The sequence below is a fragment of the Aspergillus tanneri genome (genome assembly GCF_003426965.1).
Source record: "Aspergillus tanneri strain NIH1004 chromosome Unknown AapTan_8_pilon_pilon_pilon, whole genome shotgun sequence".
In the NCBI taxonomy this organism is placed as follows: domain Eukaryota; kingdom Fungi; phylum Ascomycota; class Eurotiomycetes; order Eurotiales; family Aspergillaceae; genus Aspergillus; species Aspergillus tanneri.
In genome coordinates, this window is record NW_022984635.1 from 584,393 (window position 1) to 599,603 (window position 15,211).

At 48.7% G+C, this 15,211-nt stretch overlaps 6 protein-coding genes across 6 annotated transcripts; 3 read left to right on the plus strand and 3 right to left on the minus strand.

Moving 5' to 3' along the window:
• Window positions 1–79: 79 nt before the first annotated feature.
• Window positions 80–1,479, plus strand: ATNIH1004_010813 (alpha/beta hydrolase family protein; the record flags this gene model as incomplete). Its single annotated transcript, XM_033575381.1, has 2 exons — window positions 80–127; window positions 187–1,479. 2 exons carry the CDS (start codon window positions 80–82, stop codon window positions 1,477–1,479), a joined length of 1,341 nt encoding a protein of 446 aa, XP_033421236.1.
• A 4,339-nt stretch (window positions 1,480–5,818) lies between these two features.
• On the minus strand, window positions 5,819–7,297 carry ATNIH1004_010814 (C3HC4 finger protein; the record flags this gene model as incomplete). The annotated part of the gene is made up of 3 exons (XM_033575382.1): window positions 5,819–5,839; window positions 5,899–7,034; window positions 7,087–7,297. 3 exons carry the CDS (start codon window positions 7,295–7,297, stop codon window positions 5,819–5,821), a joined length of 1,368 nt encoding a protein of 455 aa, XP_033421237.1.
• Window positions 7,298–8,842: 1,545 nt separating this feature from the next.
• On the plus strand, window positions 8,843–9,715 carry ATNIH1004_010815 (putative NUDIX family hydrolase; the record flags this gene model as incomplete). Its single annotated transcript, XM_033575383.1, has 2 exons — window positions 8,843–9,142; window positions 9,230–9,715. The coding sequence occupies 2 exons, from the start codon at window positions 8,843–8,845 to the stop codon at window positions 9,713–9,715; spliced, it is 786 nt and encodes a 261-aa protein (XP_033421238.1).
• Window positions 9,716–9,903: 188 nt separating this feature from the next.
• On the minus strand, window positions 9,904–10,833 carry ATNIH1004_010816 (MutT/nudix family protein; the record flags this gene model as incomplete). Its single annotated transcript, XM_033575384.1, has 4 exons — window positions 9,904–10,142; window positions 10,228–10,468; window positions 10,599–10,691; window positions 10,786–10,833. The coding sequence occupies 4 exons, from the start codon at window positions 10,831–10,833 to the stop codon at window positions 9,904–9,906; spliced, it is 621 nt and encodes a 206-aa protein (XP_033421239.1).
• Window positions 10,834–11,714: 881 nt separating this feature from the next.
• ATNIH1004_010817 (uncharacterized protein) lies at window positions 11,715–12,052 on the plus strand (the record flags this gene model as incomplete). Its single annotated transcript, XM_033575385.1, has 2 exons — window positions 11,715–11,860; window positions 11,896–12,052. 2 exons carry the CDS (start codon window positions 11,715–11,717, stop codon window positions 12,050–12,052), a joined length of 303 nt encoding a protein of 100 aa, XP_033421240.1.
• Window positions 12,053–13,052: 1,000 nt separating this feature from the next.
• On the minus strand, window positions 13,053–13,843 carry ATNIH1004_010818 (HAD family hydrolase; the record flags this gene model as incomplete). The annotated part of the gene is made up of 2 exons (XM_033575386.1): window positions 13,053–13,778; window positions 13,835–13,843. The coding sequence occupies 2 exons, from the start codon at window positions 13,841–13,843 to the stop codon at window positions 13,053–13,055; spliced, it is 735 nt and encodes a 244-aa protein (XP_033421241.1).
• Between the last annotated feature and the right edge of the window lie 1,368 nt (window positions 13,844–15,211).

Here is a 15,211-nt window from a genome sequence, read left to right on the forward strand (position 1 = left end):
CGAACTTCGAACCATTAACTACGAAATATTATCCTTATACGAGTTCCCTTTATTGCGATTGCCAAACTCTCCTGCCACAATGCATTTCCGTCCAGTTGTCTGCATTGGGACTCTATTCGCACTCGCGGTAAGGTGAAGCCCAGATCAACGCTGTTGGCCAATATGCACTGATAAGAAGGAAAATAGACTGCTCACAGAGCTATCCCCGATGTGACCATAAAAAACTCGACCACATCCATGTACCAGCTCAGCAGCGACCCAGAGTTCGCCTTTGTCTTGGAAACTTTCCTCTCCCTTAGCAACGGTGGCGGGGCAGCCACTGGGGAAATCCTTCGTGCCGCCTCACAGATCCGCCCCGGTGACTTCGAAAGTTTCTACTCGGAGTTCAAGTTCCTTGCGGACGAAATCGCCGAACAGGCTGCTTCTGCCAACCCACAGAGATTTCCCGTCTCTGCGCGCCAGGCTCATCTGCGTGCTGCATCATACTATCGCGCCGCTGACTTCTTCCTGCACGGCAACGCTTCTGACCCTCGAATCCTCACCCTCTGGTCTTCCATGCTCGAGAACTATGATACTGCAATGAAGCTGCTGCCGAACCCTCCGGAGAAGGTCGCGCTCGACGGCGGACAGTTTAACATTCCCGTCTATTTCCACCCAGCGCCGAGACAGGGTCATTCCAACAGGACTAATGGCAAGGATAGCCGACGTCCTACCGTGCTTATCGGCAGCGGGTATGATGGAGCCCAGCAGGACGTTTATCATTCCATAGGCCACGAAGTCCTTGCGCGTGGGTGGAATTTTGTCACCTACGAGGGGCCTGGTCAAGTAACTGTACGTCGTGAACAAAACATCGGCTTCATCCCAGAGTGGTGGCAGGCTGTGACTCCCGTAGTGGAATGGCTGAGAGCTCGAGATGATGTCGACGTCAACCGGATCGCACTTGGGGGCATTTCGTTTGGGGGCCAGTTAGCCCCATTGGCAGCAAGTCGCGAGAACCGTCTTGCTGCCGTTATAGTCATGGATGGAATGCTGAGTCTTCAGGCAGCGACTTTGCAGAAATTTCCAACTGAGCTAGTCGAGTTGTATAAGAGTGGGAATGCAACTGCATTTGATGCAGCAATGTGGGAAGGGTACAACCAACCCGATACCCTCACGGAATTCAAGTGGGGGCTTGATCAGGGGCTATGGTCATTCAACACCTCCAGCCCTTTTGAGTGGCTGAACAAAATGGGTCAGATGACCGTTACCCATGAGATGCTGGATAACATTACGTGTCCAGTTTTTGTTGCCTCAGGCCAGGATGATGGTCTTGCACCAGGCCAGCCAGAGATGATGGCTCGCATGCTTGGTGATAAGGCATATTACCATCTGTTCAAGACAAAGTTCGGAGCAGGAGATCACTGCTCTATGGGGGCTGAGCCACAGCTGGCAATGGCGACCCTGGACTGGCTCGCTGATGTTTTTGAGAATTCGATATAGCATTACCTAGGCATGATTATGGTCGATTGATGTTGTATAGTTGTCACATAGATGAGACGGTGTTGGTGGTTTCTTTATCGTGCCTGAGAGACGGCAACATGTACCTTATGTTCGTTTGTATAATGGATCGCTCCTACCTTGTCGCACCCCTACGAAGCAAACCTTGTTATATACAGGCCGTGGCACATTATAAATGCTTCGTTATAGCATATTATGTCTCCACCGCCAGCATTATCCCTGACTCGTATCCCAGTCGACGTAAGCCAGAGTTGGCAGCGGCACGATGCCGTCCAAGCAGAATAGGAGAGGATGAAATTAATTTTAACGGCCACAGAAGCTTAAAAGCATGTCCCCATGTGAGAAGAATGCCGGAACCTTGGTTCAAATGCCCGGGTGGAGAAACAGGCATGAGAAGTGGTAGAGTTCCCAGGATGCGCTCTGCTAGGGCCCGGAGGTTGGCGACTATAGATTGTCGTAAACGCAAGATCTCACGTCGTTGGTGAACTGATAGGTCAACTCTGCTTGTCTCAGACAGCAGTTCCAAAATGCCAAGAAGGACCCGAAGGAGACAGGCATCGAGGTAATTTTGGGCATGTTGTTCCATTAACCATGTAGTGCTTCTCCCAGTCACTAAATCATCTGATTCGTTTGATCCGAACCACAAGGCCGTGCGCTGATTAAATAGCCCTTCTATTGAAGATTTCAAATTATTGTAGGCCCCAGCTATGTCGATTATGTCGAAAAATATCTTTTCGCGTGAGCTTTCGGTCATCAAAGTTTGGATTGTATTGCAGATTCGGGAAGCCAGATCGCTGTACAGGAGCGCCGGATTGAAAATGAGTTTCTCCGCAGTCGACGACATTTGCATTGATTTCAACCATGCGGTTGCTTCTGGCGGAGGCGATTCGCCTGCCTGTATTAATTGGATTTGCTAGGCCCCGGCATGTCAGCATGAGGAGGCGGTGTTGGAGGGAATCTGTAACGGAGAACATACAGCGCTATGGTAAGCCAGCTGGAATAAATGGCGCCCTCTTTTGGAGTCGAATTGCCCCTGGCCTCTTGATCGCAGGAGCCCAATCATAGCCCGACAATGCGTATTCCAACCCTGGGGGCGGAGCTGAGATTCTCCGGTCGGCGTCCCTACGATGAGCTATAGGAGAGATTGAATTTGTAAACGGGACAACAAGACTGTTATGATTGTGCAGGACATCTCACCTCATATAAACTGAGAGCCCAGACGGCTAGTAATGTACAGTCCTGTTTCTGTGTTTCGGGATTTGCGAGTTCCTGGGAGAGAGAACATAGAGCCTTGCTATATAGCTTTCGATGGCTCAGCACAAGACTGCTGGATCGGGCTCGGTTTGCAAAATAGGCCGACACAATCGCGTCGCAAGCGTGACTGAGGGCCGATTGACAATCAGCAGTGCCAAGAAGTTCTGGCAGAAATTCGAATGTTTCGTACACACGAGCGCCCCGAGAGGTGGTGACCGAGAACTGGCTCACAATTAGCGGCACAACATGTGTTTGCCATTGTTCCGTCAGTTCTTTATAAAGGGGCAATGGCCCGGGTTGACAAGTCAAATATTTTCGCTCTAGTGCTCTGTGGTTCTGATCCTCTTTCTCATTTTTTACTAACTTATGATGGTAACGCAGTCGCCTTGGACTGCGGTAGGTTGCCGGTGTCATAATCCGAAAGCAACTAGCTGAGCTATCCGAGGATTTATATCCTGGACATAGTTGGCCAATTTTATCACAGCGCATGCAACCAGGGCGACGAAAGTCACACTTATAGCGTGTTAGCAGCAGTTATGATTGCTTTGTGATGGGCGCACCTTGACTCGCCGACGGCGACAAGTATGACAGGCCTTGCTCGGAAATCCTGTATTTCCCATATTTAACGGTATAGCTAAAGCACGCTTGTTAATAATATTAAACATGGGTAGATACGGAGCTCAACTCAGACATCTTTCTGGCAGGATACAGGTGAATAAGAGGGGTCAAGTGTTCAGGAATAGAGGTTGAAGCCCCTAACGGACAGGCAGCCGTGGGACACCAAGCTACTACTGGCCGGCCGACTTGGCCCCATTTTGACTTGGCAAGGCTTAACTTGAATAATATTATTATCAATTGAATGCGAGAATTTCTGAAATTGATGCGGATAATAGCTCCCCTTTACTTCGTACAGCTAGCTGTATTTCTACCTGTTATTTCTAGTAGTGAACCGCCGCTTTAATCCCATGTTTTCTGCTTTTAACCTACAACCGAAGCAATGCTAAAAATATCCTTCTTCATGGGCAGAAGTAGCTTTTCTCTTTTCTCCTTTTTCTATTTCTATCTTAACATTTTCCTGTCCAATCCCTAAATTAAATCATAAATTCCTGCCAGAGCAGACCCCCTTTTTTTCAATAGTATAGCGAGGACCGGAGAATTTACTGTTTACGGTATGGCTTCCCGATACGTTCTAGTGCAGCCTTGGACTGTTCCTGGCGTGCTATAAAGAGTCCTAGGCTGACCGTTGGGAAGGGATTTTCCCATGGGAAATCGGGATGGGATTCCCTTCCCGTCGGGATATTTTTTTTTTTTGAAAAATAGGGGAAAGGGAATATCCCATTCCGAATCCCGTCTACTGAGAATCTCTTCCCGAAGGTCTTGGCACGAGGTGGGAATTTCCTTCTATAATTTACTTCCGGTAGGGAATTTCCCTTTCTAACCTTAATCCCCAAGGAAAATTCCCATATGGGATATGGGACGGGAAACGGGGCCGGATTTCTACGTAAGTGGGAATGGGAATCTCCTATCCTGAATCCCATCTAATGGGAATCCCTTCCCGAACAGTTCGAGGGGAAGCGGCTAACCACGGAGATATTGATGTCTCTGTATCCATTAACCTCCTGACTTCTACCAAGAAGAGTGAGAGTACTCAAGAATTAGAAGACATAATCAATGACTATGAATCCGTGATGATCCGGCGAGTACAACCGGCCGTCCCGAAGTCGAGACAAGCATGTATCGACGCCCACAAATACACTAGAGTGAATGCGTCCAGTCCGTTGGTTTCAAAGAGGGCAATGAAAGATTGATCTTTTATGCAAGAGAAACAAGAAATGAAAAGAAGTAAGAAAGAAGATTGGTAGGTAAACGTGGGCTGAACATTATCCCTGGTGGGCCTAGATTTAGAGACAACAACAATGAGAACAATAACAACAAACAACAAAAGTAATAAGATCAGTTACCTTATTTAGGCAAGGGTTTGTATTCTTAGGCTGATAATGACCAATATGTGCCCCGCCATTGATTTTTGTAATTATTATCTCGGCTTCCTCTTTATCACAAACCTCGTTCCTTGACCCATGCCTACGTGCTGCCTTGTTTTTTATTGATTATCGCTGCTGTAACAACACTCCCAAGAATCAACATCCCTCCAACCACAGTCATCCAGTTAGAACTCTCACCCCACACCAATTATACCGTATGTGGTTCGGAGAAATGGATATCCTATTTGGTTCTCTTTAGTTTTAATTTTCTTATTGCAATTGTGGTAATTGTACTTCGCCGTGGACGAACATTATACCTAAAATTACACATAATTTCTTGTTAGATTACTGTATGCTTTTCCCTACTTCATAGACTTTACCTAAAGGAGATGAGATTTTTTCGCACGATTTAGGTAAAGTGGTCGTATTATTATTCTCCATTGACATAGTATTCGCGTAGTATTGCGCAGCGATTGCCTGTGTTAATGGGCGGAAAATACGCCTTGGATGAGTGTATGCGTTAGAAGCTGTTGTCAGCAATATATGGAAGAATATATCATCTATGAAGAACAACTACGCTGCTCTGCTCTCCTGGTTGCCAAGAGAGGCGTATATGAGAAGCTGTTTCAATAGAGCAGACATGAGGTTATTTCCTGTCGGAGAGTGGCAAATTAGAACCACGATAGCAGTGACGATTTGAGGTCAGTGCTATGAGTATAATAGAGGTTTTCTTTGAACTCCGCTGGAGGTACTAGAAAAGTTCGTACAGTGCCAGGTTCATTCCAGATGATGTCCCAGCTTCGTTCAGTCCATCCTGGTCCCTCATCCATGGAGATTAAGTACAACAGATGGAAAGACATCACCCGGTAGTTCATCAACCATGACAGTCCTTGTTTCATAGAACCATCACCCATCAACAACGCCAAACCAAATCCTAACCACAATGCATAAGATGCGACCACACAGAACCAATCATCTCTCAGATGAAATCAACAGCGACTATCTGGATTCCCAAGTATCGCGAAAAAAGTATCCAGTTAGACACAATGCCATGACATGACCTTTGAAAAGCTGCGCCGACGCTACTAACCCAGGTAGATGCGGACCTATCATCGTTAATACAGTTCATGCCCAGCTGGATCAAAAATTCTACCTTCTGTCGGACAACGCTACGGCACAAGGGGCATGAGGAAGGTTCTCTAGGGCGAGTCGGATCGTGAGGAAATGAAGGGATGCACTGCTCAGCACACCAACGGCAAAAGGCCGCATGGCCACATGGGAATAAAGCCGTGTCCACAATTTGAGTCATGCAAATTTTACACTCCATGCTAAGGGTCAGGTCCTCGTTCTCCTTCGACTCGGGGCGTCCCTCCATACGGTCGAGGCCCTGAGGGGATTCCGGGCGACGCGGTGGGTTGGTATTGGCAAGATTCGGAGGTGTCCCTGCCGCCCGGGGATCTTCGAGGTGATTAGGTAGGCCTTGGTGAGGTCCGTTGAGCATGCTCCGGGTCGCGGCGGCGACGTCATTCTGTATCGGGTTGGAGGGACCAGATCCTGCTCCCGTGGGGAGGGACACGTTGGGCGGCTGGTTGCGTGTCTGCGCATTCACCCCACTGCGAAAATCAGCATGTGGCCCAGGAGTGTGTCCGCCCCGCCCATTGGTCATGGCACGAATTCGCCGCTGGTGAACAGCTGTGGCCGACGGTGCATTAAACGGAGAACGGAGTCGAGTGGTAGATTGCTCAAGGTTGACGGCGCCGGTGGCTACTCGAGAGGGACCCGGAGGGACGAGCTGGTCGAGGGTCGGCGGCTGCGCAACGATCTGAAACTGTGGCCCCATGGCGCCATGAGGTTGCACATTCGGCATCGGATAGGTAAAACCAAGTGCTAGATGCTGGTGGGAGACGTGGTTTTGTGCCATGTGAAGCTGGGCCGTTTGTTGTTGAACTGCATGCCGGTAAGCCTGCTCTTGAGCTGCAGCATGCTGATGGACCATATGTATATAGGCCAGGTGCTGATGAGCCATATGATGAGGGTACGAATGCAAAGGGTCCTCGTTCATGGCGGGCAGTGCAGTAGCATGGGAGGTTGGAGAGGCACTTGGCCACTGAACCAAGACATGCGCATTTCGGCTCTGCTCGCCATCTGGCACGTTCGGAGGCCCACGAAAGGGGGCGAGCATGTTGCGAGAAGCTTCGTTGTTTACAGTCAAAGATACATCAGGGGGCAGTTCATACGGCCGGGGGATAATAGGCTGGCTATTGACTGCCAAATTACCAAAGACAATCCTGTTCTGATTGTCTACCCATTTGTCAGTGATGTCGATGTCTAAGCTCAAGGGAGGGATACTGACCGTGGGCATGAGCAGCAGGCTGAGGGAAATCGAGAGCAAGTCCAGGGGAGCTATTACCCACAAGGCCGTGGCCATTAGGTTCCATGGCGTTTTCCAAGTCGGAAGCAGTAACCACAGATCTGCTTCCTGAGGTCTGAGGCACAAGTCCGATGGGGGTGTCAGAAATATGTGGCACGTTCCCAGAGTCTTCAGAAGCAATGGAGTGAGACATTAGCAGGTCTTGCTTGTAAGCAGATTGCCGTGGATTAGATGAGAAAATGTAAAGTCTTCTTACAAAGCGAACAAGTTGTCAAAATGAGATAATAGCAGCAGAGGATGTACGTTGGAGAGAGAAAGGAAAAGGTTGGTGGGTGAAAGAGGACAGAGAAAGAGACAGGAGAACGGAGCGAGCTCATATACTCTGAGATTTTAGGGAATACAGATATCAACAGGATCCAACAGGCTCACGCTCGCCGTGAAGAAACTGCGAAGAAACCGTGAAGGGATCAGATTAACAAACTGGCGTATCAGCGTTAAGCAGGTTGTAAGTTGCTCACGCCTAGATCACCACGAGGTCACTCTAGAACGGAATACGCTAGCGAAAAGATCAAAGAGATGAATGCACTGAGCGGATGGATGTAGCGATTCACAAAACAATTAATAATAGCAATAAATAATTAAAATTTAAAAACGCACAGACACTCACATGCAGCGGCAAGATCCGCGAAGAGTAGGGAAAGATAGAATGTATTTGGATAGCCTTATACAATGAGCGAGTAGGAAGTAGTAGATTGAAATTCACGACTGTGTACGTAAAAAAGACTCCAAATCTGTTGGAGACACGAGTGGAAGATCCAGATCAGATGATGGCAACTCCAAACATGGCTACTGGCACAACCAAATTAGATGAATGAATTCGACGGGAGGAACATGATTTGAAGCTATTACTGGATTCGGAAGTCTGGATAGGGCCCGGGATGAGCTGTTAAACCATAACTCCTCGGGTAACAGTAGCAGTCACAAATCAGAAGAAGCAACATAAGTTGTAAATAAAGGGAAGCCCAGGGTCCAATCTAGGAGGAGCAGGCCACTATTAAGACGTCCTCGTCCACGAGGTTGTTCGACCCAGTAGCCAGACCCAGATCCTCCGGAGATAAATCCCCGGATGAGACTAGATAGGGCTTGGGGATCAGTCAGTGCTAGGTGCCTTGTTCCTCTTATTCCATGACTGCTCGCCAGGAAGTGACGTTTGACACAACGTTGGTTGCCAGGCTCAGCCCAACAGGTCAGCCTGCAATGGAATACCGCCAACGAGCGAGGAGGACGAATAACCGGAAAGGGAAAAACGAGCGATCCCTATGGAAGCTCCAGATTGATCCAAGCGACGAAAAAAGGGAGAGGGACCGTGGATGCAGTGGATGTCGTGTCCAAAGCGGGACATCGTCAATCTGATTCGATCCTTCTCGCTACAACGAGGTTTTGAGGCATGGAGATACCCCTCGATTTAGGAGACATCCCCGAGGCCCACGCAGGGGATGCGAGGACGATGCCATTAATGGTCGGGGATGAATCTCACGATGGGATAACCCCCGATCGGGCGCTGACTCAGCTGCCCGATCAGGCTATCCCGCCGCTCAGTTATTATTATACTTACAATAGCACTCCATACTCTCTCTATACTCTCTGCTAGACATCTATGAGTCGTTCGTGGCGGTCTGTACGGTGTATTCGGCCTCTCTTATCAATTCCGGTGGCTACGAGATCAAGAGTGAGTCCCATGTCGAGTGTCCCTAAAGGCTTCCCCATCACGGGCCCTCTAAATAGGGAGGACCTTTGGCGGTTTCCGGCCTTTCAAGTCTGGCTGTCCACCTTACAGCGCTCGTTAGAGCGACAGCGTCAGTACTCGCACGAGTTTTATAAGGATCCCTACGTATTACGCAAAATCGTCGTCCAAGCCGTCGATTACTTCAAAGGTGGACGTCTGGGATTCGTGAAGCTAAAGGCAGAGGTGTCTAATGCAAGCGGGGAATCTCTTCCGGGGAGCGTCTTTCTGCGGGGTGGTAGTGTCGGAATGCTGGTAAGTCTCACTCCCCTCTTTTCCTTTTATTTTGATTATTGTTTTTTATTTTTTTATTTTTTCCAACAGGGTACTAAGGTAGGGTAGCTCGTACTGCAACCCGACGATGTACCCCCATCGGCGGAGGAAGAAAAAAGAGCCATTCTGACCATCCAACCTCGGATTCCCGCCGGTTCCCTTGCCTTTTCCGAAATTCCGGCGGGGATGCTCGACGACAGTGGTTCTTTTGTCGGAGGTGCAGCGAAGGAAATCCAGGAAGAGACGGGTCTGATAATTTCCCATCATGAGCTCGTAGACATGACGTCGCTGGCAGCCCAGTCGATCGCCCGGTCGGCAGATAGTGAAATATTGCAGGAGGCTGTGTATCCCTCACCCGGCGGCTGTGACGAGTTCATTCCCTTGTTTTTGTGTCAGAAGCGGATGCCGCGCAGAGAAATCGACGCAATGCAAGGACGGCTGACAGGTCTACGGGAGAAGGGGGGAGAAGATCACGTTGAAGGTAGTGTCGATGAAGGAGCTCTGGAAGGAAGGATTGCGGGATGGAAAGTCCCTTGCCGCCTGGGCACTGTATAGGGGGCTGAAAGAAGAGGGGCGCATCTGAATTCGGCAACATACGCTCTGCTCTCTCCATGCCATTAGTAGCCAGGGAGAAACGGTGGCATGAAAGATTCTAACCTGTTGCGTAATAAACTGTCTATGAACATGACGATGGATCAGCTAGGACACAAAAGTCCGGGACTGCAATATTGACAAGGAGACATTTATAGCTTCCACTTCTTCGCTAGATCAATCCCCTCGGCAATGGTTCCCACGCGAGCATCAATGGCATACCCTTGCGCCTCTAGCTTCTTCATTTCATCGAATAGAGAAGCAAGAGGGACGCTAAAGCACTCGATGAATTCGTTGTCCTCGAGCTCTGGCTTGGGGTTCTGGTTCTCGGGCAGCGACATGTCCACCCGCACGTGAACCATGTTGAGATTAGTGTTGCAGAACCCGGGATCTATTCACAATTTCAGGTTAGTGAGTTTAAATCAACAGTCGAGCCTGGCATCACAGGTAAACACAACTGAATCGCCGTCACATACCGTTATACATGACACTACTTGTCTGCTCTGCGACTCCCACGTAGCCTGTTTCCTCTTTCAGCTCGCGCACGGCGCATTCCTCGACTGTCTCTCCGGCATCGATGAGGCCAGCCGGCACCTCGATGACTACCTTATCAATGGGCGGTCTGTATTGTTTCTGCAGGAGAAGTTCAGGGCCTGTAGACTTGTTCAGAATGGTGACAATCCCCACGCCGTCAATCTCGCAGTTTGGAGGCCGAGTCTATGCAGCAGATGAATCAGCAGGCATATTCTAGACAATGTTCCATATAAAGGTCGTACTATTGATGGTTGTTTGCTGCGAGCTGTGACACAATGCCAACAGACACAGTGGGACAAAAGAGCAATCTCACCTGTCGCTCCGCCGACTCCCATGTTCGTTCCACCCCCATTGGATCACAATAAGTGGTCTTGACCAGTCTAGTCCATTTGGCTTCTTTGGGGTCCTAATGACCAGGTGTTATAAATAGTGATGAATATGGAGGAATGGAAGACTCATCCATCCTAAGCAATCCTGAGCAAGATCAATGATGAACATACCAACGGGCCCCTCGACAACAACGTGGATGCAGGTTTTTGGTCTGGCATTTTAGGTGAAGAATCCACTCTAGGATTACTGTAAATCGCTTCAAATAGAGTCTAAGGTAAGGACAACAATTCGTGGTCCAGCCAGTCTTCTAAACAGTGTCAGGTAGATTCACGTCGTCAGCGTGGCGGTGAGGGGCACGAGGGCTAGCCCTTATCTTATCGTACCCATCCAGGTACCTCTGGTTGTATAATTAGTGTTTTATCGCTTTAGAAGATTCGCTAGATGAAGGATTCTGATGAAAAAGTTTGGGTCTAGGTGGTTTTGGCCATGCTGTGGACTCTTAAAAATGTACTGTGTATCTGTCAATCTAGCGACACTGCCCAATCATTCCGGAGCATCGCTGGACCCTAGCGCCAGATGCATCAGACCAAATACAACATGGGAGGGATTGCATGCCATCCTTGTTGTCCTACCGAAGAAAAAGGCAACATCAATGCACAGGTTGACGGATACATGCTTGTACCTTATGACCATATGCTTAATTCCTGGCCTGCATTCGATCTCAGCTGATACTGACTCGTCGGGCCGGTGCGCTGACCGTCTCACTATACTCCAATTGTCTCTAGAATCAGAATTCAGGTTTTTCCATTTTGCCATAGAGCTCATACATTGAAGTATTTCTTTATCATCTATCCCAGTCTCAGCTTTCGGAGTCCTTACTGCTTGAAGAATATACAGACCAAAGGCTATCGATCGGTTTAATCCCACCGGCTTGTCAATTTGGACACCAGATATCAGCGCGACACAAAAGCCTACTGTCTCTTGTTCCTCCTCCCCTTCGGTGTATGTTCTCAGCCCAAGTCCAGCATGACTGGTGGTATATCTCTGCTCCCTTGCTCGGCAAGATGTTGGTCAACGACAACTAATCCATCCACCAACAATGTTAATACCTAGCCCTCTTGCCCACTATATCATTCCATTGCTGGGCACAGTTCCCAAGGCGCAACCCCCAGGACGATACAAGCCTGTCATCAGAGCAGGTCGCACCCTCGAGTTTAGCCAGAAATTTCAACGGTCGAATCCGCTGTCCGCATTGCCTTCGAGCCGATCAACTACACCAGCGGCACTTGCCATGATCAATTCAACCAGTTCAAGCAATTAGCTATCGAAAAGTCCCTGAACAAGCTGCAAAAGTTCGGCTGGGATGTCAACCTGGATCAGTACCACGAGCTCGTCAATAACCTATGTCTCAGCGTCACGGAACAACAAACCCTATAAAACACTCCCGGTCTCGAAGACATGCTTCCTATGCGAACTCAAACTCTCATCGCTCTCGACCTTGTCGACGACTCGACCACCGTCCAGCTGTACTTCATCCCGGCCGCAAAATGCGTCGTAGCCCACTCCGTTCCCTCCCAATATACATTCTCTTCTATCCCCGAATCCTCTACGAAGTCCCTTCAACCAACCGATTTCCCTCGTCGAAGAGCACCTCCACTCCCGCAATCACACTCCCTCCACCGCTACAACTACCACCAATAATAATAATACCCCCTCCCCCCCCACTAGACATCGAAATCACATTTTATCCTACGATCTAACCGACCCCATCCAAGCCCGATGCAAGATCTACCTCTACGGACTCGACACCACCCTCTCCAACGCAGCAGACATGTGCTCAAGACCCCAGAAATAACCCTGGGATTAGACATCCTGCACAATCTCTCGTAAACATCCCGGAAGGACGACGTGTCTTCCCAAACAACAATTCCAGAGACGATCCCTTGTACTAGCCTATCTTTGTCAACTACGAAACTTACCCGGGGATATAATAAGTGGGGAGATTAATATGATTTGCTGGGTAGGTTGGGCACGGTTAGGTCTCTATACAGGACAGGATGCAGGGAGCTCCCAGGCTATTGACTCACGATCTACTTTACTAGTTTTTACCTACAGTTACCAGTATGGAATCTGAATGAATGTTTATTGTATCAGCTATAGACACCCGACAGTATCTTCTCTTTAAGACTAGTCTATGCTGCAAAAAAATTTTATTATGCACATTCCCTTTTGCAAAGATTTTGAGGATTGAAAGAAAAAAATTGACTGAGAATCGAACCCTCTAGTCTGCAGTCATGAAGATGATATCATGGGACCGACCGGTGTAGTCAAGGTATTCGACAACCGAAATTAAAAGTAATTAAAACCCATGGCTCCATAACGACCTGCGCTTGCTGTCATAACTCGTGTGAAAAAAGAAAATGATAAATGGTAGCATTTATGCGGCCTCGATTTCAGAGAGACACCGTTGGAACTCGGACCAATCCTTCATAATCACCTTAGCCCCCAGTTCCTTCAGATACTTGGCCATTTCGAACTTTTTCTCGTCGCCATGGTAGCTGCCAACGTAGCCGATGACCGAGATACCAGCACGGATAGCACTGAGAGCCCCGGACTTGCTATCCTCAACGGCAACCACCTCTTCGGCGGTCTTCTTGCAAACCTCTAGCGCATGAAGATAGATGGCCGGATCAGGTTTGGAAGTCGGTTTCGGGAGCGAAGTGGCAGCACTGAACACCTTGTCCTGATCAAAGAACTTGTCCTGACCCACCTTCTTGATGGAAGCCACGACGCGACGAAGAGCGGACGAGGAGACCACTGCCAGATCGTACTTCTTGGCCTCGAACAGCTTCTCCAATTCTTCGGTGGCGCCAACACATGGCTGGGCCTTGGCGACCAGCTTGGCAATGACCTTGTCCTCCTCCTTGGTGACGTATTCCTCGAGTTCCTCTTTGGGCATCTCGAAGTTGTATTTCGCCTGAAGTGAGATCATCATTCCTCGGAAGTTCTGGCCCACAAAGTCCTGGATGAGCTGCTCCCCAGTGTAGCGGTCCGCGATGTTGCGCTTTTCCAAGATCTCGTTGGCGAGATCGGCGCACGCCTCAAAGGCCAACTCTTCCGAGAGGACAAGGGTATTGTCGCAGTCAAAGAAGATTTCGGTGATCTATAGAAGAGACTAGTTAGTTTGTGTATGATTCCTGGGGTAATGAGGGTACAAACTTTGGGCATGATGGTGGGGTCTCTTCTAGATCTTGGGTGTAGTAGGGAGTTGAAATTGGTGGGCGGTAGAGGGAAGAGGTTCAAAGACGGCAGTTCTGGGATAAGTGATTTCAATTCCAGAACGAAGCATAGGGAATGAATGTTCTTAAGTAGTTCGGCAGGAACCAATCCTCAGGGAATCCACAATGACGCTAGTCCCCGGTGATTCAAAATGGGCAACCCAATTCCAATTCCATCCAAACCATAACAGGCCGGCAAGAGCGGGTCCTGAGGTCATACGGTGGCGTTTGCGACTGGCCGATGCCCCACCAAAACGGTGGTCTTTAGTGGCTGGAAGAGGCACTAGTCCCGGTGTGGCAAGCATCCGCTGCCATACCCTGTTTGGGTAAGCCTCTCGCTGGTAGAATTTATTGTCTTGTCTCTTCTTTTGTGAATCCATCCCTATAATTACAGGGGTCTGTTTATTTAATTAATTCTATATACTGTAAACCCCTCTATTCCCTTGTTAAAAGTTATTTAACAATACTATGTCAGTGACAGCTGTCCAAAAGCAAATTTATAATTCACTAGGTATCCAAATGAGCCATAGCACACACATTAGTACCAGTTCATATGGCGGATAAACAGAAATAGACCAGTTTGTTATCGAATTATCCCTCTCAGGCAAGGGAATTTCTCCCAATCTATTTGTCTATATTTACCTTGTACCGTCACTTTACGAAGTAGATAGGCACCTGCAAGACATCCATCGGAGGGCTAGATCTGACATGAGCACCTCCATGTGCTCCGGAATACCCAAATGACTCTGTACTATGGAGTAAGTTGTGGAGTATGGACAGCCCCACTAGCCCTAGTATCTGCTAGAATCTACTATATACGATGCCAGTATTCTGTGGATATCTTATGTTTTTGACTCCCGAACCTCGTAGTCACATACAAACCAGTGAATACTTCGTGAGTAAATGCTACAGACAAAACATGCATGGAACCTACCTGACTACCACCGTACTGCACTCGGACTCCTAAGCCTGCGCGTGGCCATCTCCTGCCCTCCGGTTTGTTCGATTGTTGGAAGAGGTCCGTGGGCAAGGGTTGGTGGGGCCATGTCCACAATCATTGGCCGATCCACCCCTCTCTTTTTTTTTTTTTTTTCCCCCGTCATGGATTGATTCTTCTACCTCTTCTGTTGATCCCGATATTCGAAGTTATTCCGCAGGTCGCAGAACTCGCTACCTGACCAGGTCTGACCTGATCAAACCCTGCCGTTGTTCTTTCGTTTTCCCCGACATTCTCCTTAGGCGGTGGATTCGGCCATTCCCCGGCCTCATTAACCCGACACCCATGATTTACCGGTGACCAGTGGCAGGACATCCTACC